Below are 10,000 nucleotides of genomic sequence, written 5' to 3'. Positions count from 1 at the left end.
GATAGTTGATAGTTGTGTTAGATAGATAGTTGATAGTTGTGTTAGATAGATAGTTGATAGTTGTGTTAGATAGATAGTTGATAGTTGTGTTAGATAGATAGTTGATAGTTGTGTTAGATAGATAGTTGATAGTTGTGTTAGATAGATGGTTGATAGTTGTGTTAGATAGATAGTTGATAGTTGTGTTAGATAGATAGTTGATAGCTGTGTTAGTTAGATAGTTGATAGTTGTGTTAGTTAGATAGTTGATAGTTGTGTTAGTTAGATAGTCGATAGTTGTGTTAGATAGATAGTTGATAGTTGTGTTAGATAGATAGTTGATAGTTGTGTTAGATAGATAGTTGATAGTTGTGTTAGATAGATAGTTGATAGTTGTGTTAGATAGATAGTTGATAGTTGTGTTAGTTAGATAGTTGATAGTTGTGTTAGATAGTTGATAGTTGTGTTAGATAGATAGTTGATAGTTGTGTTAGATAGATAGTTGATAGTTGTGTTAGTTAGATAGTTGATAGTTGTGTTAGTTAGATAGTTGATAGTTGTGTTAGATAGTTGATAGTTGTGTTAGATAGATAGTTGATAGTTGTGTTAGATAGATAGTTGATAGTTGTGTTAGATAGATAGTTGATAGTTGTGTTAGATAGATAGTTGATAGTTGTGTTAGTTAGATAGTTGATAGTTGTGTTAGATAGATAGTTGATAGTTGTGTTAGATAGATAGTTGATGGTTGTGTTAGATAGATAGTTGATAGTTGTGTTAGATAGATAGTTGATTGTTGTGTTAGATAGATAGTTGATAGTTGTGTTAGATAGATAGTTGATGGTTGTGTTAGATAGATAGTCGATAGTTGTGTTAGATAGATAGTTGATAGTTGTGTTAGATAGATAGTTGATAGTTGTGTTAGATAGATAGTTGATAGTTGTGTTAGATAGATAGTTGATAGTTGTGTTAGATAGATAGTTGATAGTTGTGTTAGATAGATAGTTGATAGTTGTGGTAGATAGATAGTTGATAGTTGTGTTAGATAGATAGTTGATAGTTGTGTTAGATAGATAGTTGATAGTTGTGTTAGATAGATAGTTGATAGTTGTGTTAGATAGATAGTTGATAGTTGTGTTAGTTAGATAGTTGATAGTTGTGTTAGATAGATAGTTGATAGTTGTGTTAGATAGATAGTTGATAGTTGTGTTAGATAGCTGATAGTTGTGTTAGATAGATAGTTAATAGTTGTGTTAGATAGCTGATAGTTGTGTTAGATAGATAGTTGATAGTTGTGTTAGATAGATAGTTGATAGTTGTGTTAGATAGATAGTTGATAGTTGTGTTAGATAGATAGTTGATAGTTGTGTTAGATAGTTGATAGTTGTGTTAGATAGTTGATAGTTGTGTTAGATAGATAGTTGATAGTTGTTTTAGTTAGATAGTTGAAGTTGTGTTAGTTAGATAGTTGATAGTTGTGTTAGATAGATAGTTGATAGTTGTGTTAGATAGATAGTTGATAGTTGTGTTAGATAGATAGTTGATAGTTGTGTTACATAGATAGTTGATAGTTGTGTTAGATAGATGGTTGATAGTTGTGTTAGATAGATAGTTGATAGATGTGTTAGTTAGATAGTTGATAGTTGTGTTAGATAGATAGTTGATAGTTGTGTTAGATAGTTGATAGTTGTGATAGATAGATAGTTGATAGTTGTGTTAGATAGATAGTTGATAGTTGTGTTAGATAGATAGTTGATAGTTGTGTTAGATAGTTGAGAGTTGTGATAGATAGATAGTTGATAGTTGTGTTAGATAGATAGTTGATAGTTGTGTTAGATAGTTGATAGTTGTGATAGATAGATAGTTGATAGTTGTGTTAGATAGTTGATAGTCGTGATAGATAGATAGTTGATAGTTGTGTTAGATAGATAGTTGATAGTTGTGTTAGATAGTTGATAGTTGTGATAGATAGATAGTTGATAGTTGTGTTAGATAGATAGTTGATAGTTGTGTTAGTTAGATAGTTTATAGTTGTGTTAGATAGTTGATAGTTGTGATAGATAGATAGTTGATAGTTGTGATTGATAGATAGTTGATAGTTGTTTTAGATAGATAGTTGATAGTTGTGTTAGATAGATAGTTGATAGTTGTGTTAGATAGTTGATAGTTGTGATAGATAGATAGTTGATAGTTGTGTTAGATAGATAGTTGATAGTTGTGTTAGATAGATAGTTGATAGTTGTGTTAGATAGTTGATAGTTGTGATAGATAGATAGTTGATAGTTGTGTTAGATAGATAGTTGATAGTTGTGTTAGATAGTTGATAGTTGTGATAGATAGATAGTTGATAGTTGTGTTAGATAGATAGTTGATAGTTGTGTTAGTTAGATAGTTTATAGTTGTGTTAGATAGTTGATAGTTGTGATAGATAGATAGTTGATAGTTGTGATAGATAGATAGTTGATAGTTGTGTTAGATAGATAGTTGATAGTTGTGTTAGATAGAGAGTTGATAGTTGTGTTAGATAGTTGATAGTTGTGATAGATAGATAGTTGATAGTTGTGTTAGATAGATAGTTGATAGTTGTGTTAGATAGATAGTTGATAGTTGTGTTAGATAGTTGATAGTTGTAATAGATAGATAGTTGATAGTTGTGTTAGATAGTTGATAGTTGTGATAGATAGATAGTTGATAGTTGTGTTAGATAGATAGTTGATAGTTGTGTTAGATAGATAGTTGATAGTTGTGTTAGATAGTTGATAGTTGTGATAGATAGATAGTTGATAGTTGTGTTAGATAGATAGTTGATAGTTGTGTTAGTTAGATAGTTTATAGTTGTGTTAGATAGTTGATAGTTGTGTTAGTTAGATAGCTGATAGTTGTGTTAGATAGATAGTCGATAGTTGTGTTAGTTAGATAGTTGATAGTTGTGTTAGATAGATAGTTGATAATTGTGTTAGATAGATAGTTGATAGTTGTGTTAGTTAGATAGTTGATAGTTGTGTTAGATAGATAGTTGATAGTTGTGTTAGATAGATAGTTGATAGTTGTGTTAGATAGTTGATAGTTGTGTTAGATAGTTGATAGTTGTGTTAGATAGTTGATAGTTGTGTTAGATAGATAGTTGATAGTTGTGTTAGATAGATAGTTGATAGTTGTGTTAGATAGATAGTTGATAGTTGTGTTAGATAGATAGTTGATAGTTGTGTTAGATAGTTGATAGTTGTGTTAGATAGATAGTTGATAGTTGTGTTAGATAGATAGTTGATAGTTGTGTTAGATAGATAGTTGATAGTTGTGTTAGATAGTTGATAGTTGTGTTAGATAGATAGTTGATAGTTGTGTTAGATAGTTGATAGTTGTGTTAGATAGATAGTTGATAGTTGTGTTAGATAGATAGTTGATAGTTGTGTTAGATAGTTGATAGTTGTGATAGATAGATAGTTGATAGTTGTGTTAGATAGATAGTTGATAGTTGTGTTAGATAGATAGTTGATAGTTGTGTTAGATAGTTGATAGTTGTGTTAGTTAGATAGTTGATAGTTGTGTTAGTTAGATAGTTGATAGTTGTGTTAGATAGATAGTTGATAGTTATGTTAGATAGATAGTTGATAGTTGTGTTAGATAGTTGATAGTTGTGTTAGATAGATAGTTGATAGTTGTGTTAGATAGTTGATAGTTGTGTTAGATAGATAGTTGATAGTTGTGTTAGATAGTTGATAGTTGTGTTAGATAGATAGTTGATAGTTGTGTTAGATAGTTGATAGTTGTGTTAGATAGTTGATAGTTGTGTTAGATAGATAGTTGATAGTTGTGTTAGATAGTTGATAGTTGTGTTAGATAGATAGTTGATAGTTGTGTTAGATAGATAGTTGATAGTTGTGTTAGATAGATAGTTGATAGTTGTGTTAGTTAGATAGTTGATAGTTGTGTTAGATAGTTGATAGTTGTGTTAGTTAGATAGTTGATAGTTGTGTTAGTTAGATAGTTGATAGTTGTGTTAGTTAGATAGTTGATAGTTGTGTTAGATAGATAGTTGATAGTTGTGTTAGTTAGATAATTGATAGTTGTGTTAGATAGATAGTTGATAGTTGTGTTAGATAGATAGTTGATAGTTGTGTTAGATAGTTGATAGTTGTGTTAGTTAGATAGTTGATAGTTGTGTTAGATAGTTGATAGTTGTGTTAGATAGATAGTTGATAGTTGTGTTAGATAGTTGATAGTTGTATTAGTTAGATAGTTGATAGTCGTGTTAGATAGATAGTTGATAGTTGTGTTAGTTAGATAGTTGATAGTTGTGTTAGATAGCTGATAGTTGTGTTAGATAGATAGTTGATAGTTGTGTTAGATAGATAGTTGATAGTTGTGTTAGATAGATAGTTGATAGTTGTGTTAGACAGATAGTTGATAGTTGTGTTAGTTAGATAGTTGATAGTTGTGTTAGTTAGATAGTTGATAGTTGTGTTAGATAGATAGTTGATAGTTGTGTTAGTTAGATAGTTGATAGTCGTGTTAGATAGATAGTTGATAGTTGTGTTAGTTAGATAGTTGATAGTTGTGTTAGATAGATAGTTGATAGTTGTATTAGTTAGATAGTTGATAGTCGTGTTAGATAGATAGTTGATAGTTGTGTTAGATAGATAGCTGATAGTTGTATTAGTTAGATAGTTGATAGTCGTGTTAGATAGATAGTTGATAGTTGTGTTAGATAGATAGTTGATAGTTGTGTTAGATAGATAGTTGATAGTTGTGTTAGTTAGATAGTTGATAGTTGTGTTAGATAGATAGTTGATAGTTGTGTTAGATAGATAGTTGATAGTTGTGTTAGACAGATAGTTGATAGTTGCGTTAGATAGATAGTTGATAGTTGTGTTAGTTAGATAGTTGATAGTTGTGTTAGATAGATAGTTGATAGTTGTGTTAGATAGATAGTTGATAGGTGTGTTAGATAGATAGTTGATAGTTGTGTTAGATATAGTTGATAGTTGTGTTAGTTAGATAGTCGATAGTTGTGTTAGATAGTTGATAGTTGTGTTAGTTAGATAGTTGATAGTTGTGTTAGATAGATAGTTGATAGTTGTGTTAGTTAGATAGTTGATAGTTGTGTTAGATAGATAGTTGATAGTTGTGTTAGATAGATAGTTGATAGTTGTGTTAGATAGATAGTTGATAGTTGGTGGATAGATAGATTGGTATTAGATTGAGTTAGATAGATGATATAAATAGACAGTGTTAATAGACAGTTCTTATTTATGTAGTTAATTTGATAGATAACTTAAATAATTAAGTAGATAATTGATTAGATAAATAAACAGTCCATTAGACTATTAGATAATTAGAAGCATTCGGAGTCATTAGATTATTAGATTTTAGATAGTTAATCAGATAAACAGAGTATGCATATAAATAGATAGTTAATAGATGGGTTAGACAGAAGGTGGGTCGCTTAGTACTTCAAGAGTCAGTGTAAAGAGAGAATGAGTAATTGATGCCAATTGGGCTTTGGCAATTAGCCTGAATACCTAGATGGGGTTTAATTACTGTGTGTTTTACAAGTTAATTCCTGTGGCCTAGTTGCCTCTCACGACGCATCTAAGCAGGCAATATATATCAAGCTTTTGCATTCATAATCGGGAATAAGTATATCAAGACATAAACGAAATCATTGAATAGGAGAATCGTTATTTCATATATAAAAAATACTAAATGTGAAAACTATATATTCATGTGCATACATAAATGAAGAAGAAAAAGTAAAAGAAAGGATAAAAGTTATATAGAAATACAGCCTCCACAAATACAAAAGAGAGACAGAGAGAGAAAAAAAAAACATTAAATGAAGGAAATGAAAATAATATGTAAAAAATACAGAAAAAAAAGGAAAAAGGAGACAGAGAAAAATATAAATACAACCAAATAAACACACGCAACACACACAAACACACTTTCTTAACACCAATCTTACAGAAAAGACGCACACGTACCTGGGAGAGTCATAGTCCAGAATGGTAGTGTCTCGATACCAACCCACGGTCCCCACGTTCTCCGAGTGTGTGTTAATTATGCATATGAGTCTGATGGTCGAGCCGTTCTGGATGAACAGTTCCTCGGGTCCGTTTATTCTTGCCTGTTGCACTAGAATGGGGGAGAGAGGGAGATTGGCTGATTCAGAGAGGGGAGAGGAATTGGATGTTTTTTGTTGCTGTTGTTGTTGTTGTGGTGGTGGTGATGGTGTGTAGGTGAGTTTTTATTCTTTTTTTGTAGATGATGTTAATTTTTTTTCGTTCTTTTTTTTTGGGGGGGGGGTATAATTTTGTTTAGTTTTTTGCTTTTGCTTTTAGGTGGTGTTAATTATTTATTATTATTATTATTATTATTATCATCATCATCATAATATTTTTCTTTCTTTCTTTCTTTCTTTTGTTTCTGTTTTTTTTTTCTTCTTTTTTGAAATATGAGTGGCATATAGAAAGTGGTGGTTATATGTCGTTGTAATTTCCCATTTTAAATGGATTAAACAAGTGGTATTATAAGTGATTTTACATTAGCAGATTATTTTATTAAACAGTTATGATAATAATAGAAACACTACATTTAATTCCCCGATACATCATATGATAAAATAGCATACAAGGATTCAGCATACGCAGTCAAACATACATTATCAGATTGATTTAGCTACTGATAGCTAGATAGATATATAGGAAGATAGATAGATAGATTAACAAATAGATAGATAGATGAATAGACAAACATATATACACATAAAGACAGAGAGATGGACAAATAGATAAATAAGTAGAACGATGGATAAATAAACAGATAAATAAATAAATAGATAAATAGAAAAATAGAGATCGTCAGGCAGACAGAGAGATAAAAGTCATTCTCTTTACCAGTAGCCTCTCTTTCTACAACTTGCGAAGATAAACATAAACTTTACGTCTTGTTCTGTTACCAATTCCATTTTGTAATTTCCAGATACATGGCCTTTTTTCGTGTCTTATTATACCTTTGTTGAAAAGTCCGTTCTGGTTTCGTGTCCTTTTATTGAATTCGGAAGATTCAATTCCACCGAACAGCTTCCTTATTTTTCTTTGGCCTTTTCAAGTATATTTATTTCTGTCGGACTGAGAGATTCTCTGTCTATGTCTGTCTATGACTATGTCTCGGTGTCTATCTCTTTCTGTCTGTCTCGGTCTCTATCTCTTTCTGTCTGTCTGTCTTGCTCCATCCCCGTCTGTTAATAATGAATCACCTTATCACCATCATTATCAACTTCGTTATCAATATTATTGATGTTGTCATTACTATTACTATTTTCATTATGATTTTAAAATCTTTTATATCTGTTATTAAGATTGTGATTTTCCTTAGCATCCTTATTTCCCTTACTGTTAGTTAAAATTATCCTTGTGTTTTCATATATATATATATATATATATATATATATATATATATATATATATATATATATATATATATATATATATATATATATATATTGCCTTTGTTAAAATCATGATCTACTTTATTCTTACCACATTTATTTTTCCCCAACACTATTTTTTTCCCGATGGCAACCTAAAGCAAGTTCACGATCAACCCGATCGATGCCAAAGCAAGCCTGCGAAAGCGTTCTCACCCAGCCTGCAGTACGAAGGAGAAATCTCGCAAAAATGGGCCGCTGGAACCAAGCTGTCCATCTGCTTTAGGTCGGCGAAACCTTTGTGGAGGAAGCCTCAGGGTGGAGGGTGGGGGGTAAGGGTGTATCTGAGACCCTGAGGGGGGGAGGAGGAGGAGAGAGAGAGGGGGGGGGGTCGTCGCGAGTTGTATCGTCTAGTCAGCCAACCATTCCTGACGAATTCGAGGCAGACAGTGAGCGTCAGCGAGGGATCTGCGGTGGGTAAAGCCGCAATCTTGAACGTCAGGGCAGGGGCGGAGGCTGGCCAAGTGCTCGCCGGGGAGATGCGCCCCGATTATATAACGTGTAACGCGGCCGAGGGGAACGCGGGGCCTCGGTCTGGCTCTGTCTTGAGGTTGATGTTCCGCCGATGCTTCTTTGCCTGCTCTTTGTCTTCTTTATCTGTTTATTTTTTTCTCCCACTTCTTTATCTGTATTTTTTCTCCCACTTCTGTATCTGTATTTTTTTTCTTCCACTTCTTTATCTGTTTTCTTCATCTGTTTTTTTTTTTTTTTCTTTTTTTTTTACTTCTTTATCTGTTACTTTCTTCTGTATGTTATGTCTCCTCTTTATCTGTTATTTTTCTTCATCTAACTCTTATTTTCTTCTTTGTCTCTTATTTTCCTCATTATCTGATATTTTCTTCTCTTTTGTCTGCTGTATTTCTTCCTCTTCCTTTTTTTTTGTACTTTTCTTCTTTATCTGTTACTTTTTCTTCTTTATTTGTCATTTTCCTTCTTCTATATCTGTTATTTTTCTTATTATTTGTTTGTCATTTTTCTTCCACTAAAATTTTCTTCTTCCTTATTTGTTCTTTTACCATCTTCGTTAACTGTTCTTTTCCTTCTTTTTATCTGTCATTTTTCTTCTTAATCATCTCCCTTTTCTTCTTCATATGTCCTTTTCTCTCCCTTTGTCCGTGCTCTTTCTTGTTCTTTATTGGCTGCTATTTTTCTTTTTCGTCTTTATCTTCTTTTTTGCCTGTCTTTTTCTTCCTTCTGTCTGTCCTTTTTTCTCTTCATTATCTGTGCTTTTTCTTTCTTTTTCTTCGTCAGTTCAATTTCTTTATTATCTTCTTTATCTGTCCTTTTTCTTCGTCCTCTTTCTTTGCCCTCCTTCTTTTCCTTTATATGTCTTTCTTCCTCTTTATCAGTCCCTTTTTATGCTGGGCAGGTTATATTATGCAAATAAAGAAGTGATCAAAACATCTCCGGGGCAGACGGGATAAATGGACTTCTTTTAAGGCAAGCGCAAAAGGATCAATGGGCATAAAATTTACAAAAGAGAGAGAGGGAGGGAGAGAGAGAGGGGGGGAGGGGAGAGAGAGAAAGAGAGAGAGGGGGAGGGGAGAGAAAGAGAGAGAGAGGGGGGGAGGGGGGGGAGAGAGAGAGAGAGAGAGAGAGAGAAAGAGAGAGGGAGAGAGAGAGAGAGAGAGAGAGAGAGAGAGAGAGGGAGAGAGAGAGAGAGAGAGAGAGAGAGAGAGAGAGAGAGAGAGAGAGAGAGAGAGAGAGAGAGAGAGAGAGAGAGGGAGGGAGAGAGAGAGAGAGAGACAAATAGACAGAGAGAGAGAGAGAGAGAATTCCTTGTTTCACTCTTGTTGTTTATTAATTTGTATCACTGTATTTCTTTTATCTATCTCGTTCCTTTTCAGTGCTTGGACCTGATGTTTGGTGTTTATCATATGGTTGTTTTGTTTATTGTTTCTCGTTAAAATTATTATTATTATCATTATGGATTTTGATGCTAGATGTGTTATACATTTCTGTTGGTTTGTCTTTCATTCTTCATCTATGTATATATACGGTACACGTACATTTATCTTTCAATTTTATGACTATGCATTACTCACGTTTTTCTATTTGTGTTAATCTAATTTTCTTCTTTTCCTGCTTTCTTTCACCCAACCACGGACAATACAAATTTCACCCATTACTCAATCAATTAGTCATCCCGCTTCTACACGCCCATAAACACTCACCCTTCACCCCCCCCTCCTCTAATCTACTCAAGAAATAAGCAACCTCCCCCCAGTTCCTCCCAGTTCAAGCATTAACCTCAACCCCAATCTTAAGCACACACAAGCATCCCCACTTGACCCCCCCCCCCACGTCGCAGCGACCTTACCAACCCGTCCTTCCCCTAACCCACCCCTCTTCTATATTCCCAAACCACTCAACCCACCCTAACCCACCAAACTTTCTTAACTGACTCCTTCCTGAACCCTCACCGTCCAATCCCATCTCCGCCTCCCAAGCCACCCCACTCACCCCTACCCAACCCACCTTCACCACCCATTCCTACCCAACCCACCCTCTTCAACTACCCCATCCACCCTTACC

General features: G+C 33.2%; 1 protein-coding gene across 1 annotated transcript in view; it reads right to left on the bottom strand.

Moving 5' to 3' along the window:
• The window catches only part of LOC113819036 (kin of IRRE-like protein 1), a 76,401-nt gene that overhangs the window by 5,839 nt on the left and 60,562 nt on the right, over nucleotides 1–10,000 (bottom strand). Inside the window, exon 5 of the mRNA XM_070141422.1 lies at nucleotides 5,961–6,111. Coding sequence (XP_069997523.1) covers nucleotides 5,961–6,111 — 151 coding nt within the window. The remainder of the gene's footprint in view (nucleotides 1–5,960; nucleotides 6,112–10,000) is intronic.

This window comes from Penaeus vannamei, chromosome 28 (genome assembly GCF_042767895.1).
Source record: "Penaeus vannamei isolate JL-2024 chromosome 28, ASM4276789v1, whole genome shotgun sequence".
NCBI classification, from domain to species: domain Eukaryota; kingdom Metazoa; phylum Arthropoda; class Malacostraca; order Decapoda; family Penaeidae; genus Penaeus; species Penaeus vannamei.
The sequence above is the reverse complement of the archived record's forward strand: the minus strand, read 5'-3'. Positions and strand labels throughout refer to the sequence as shown.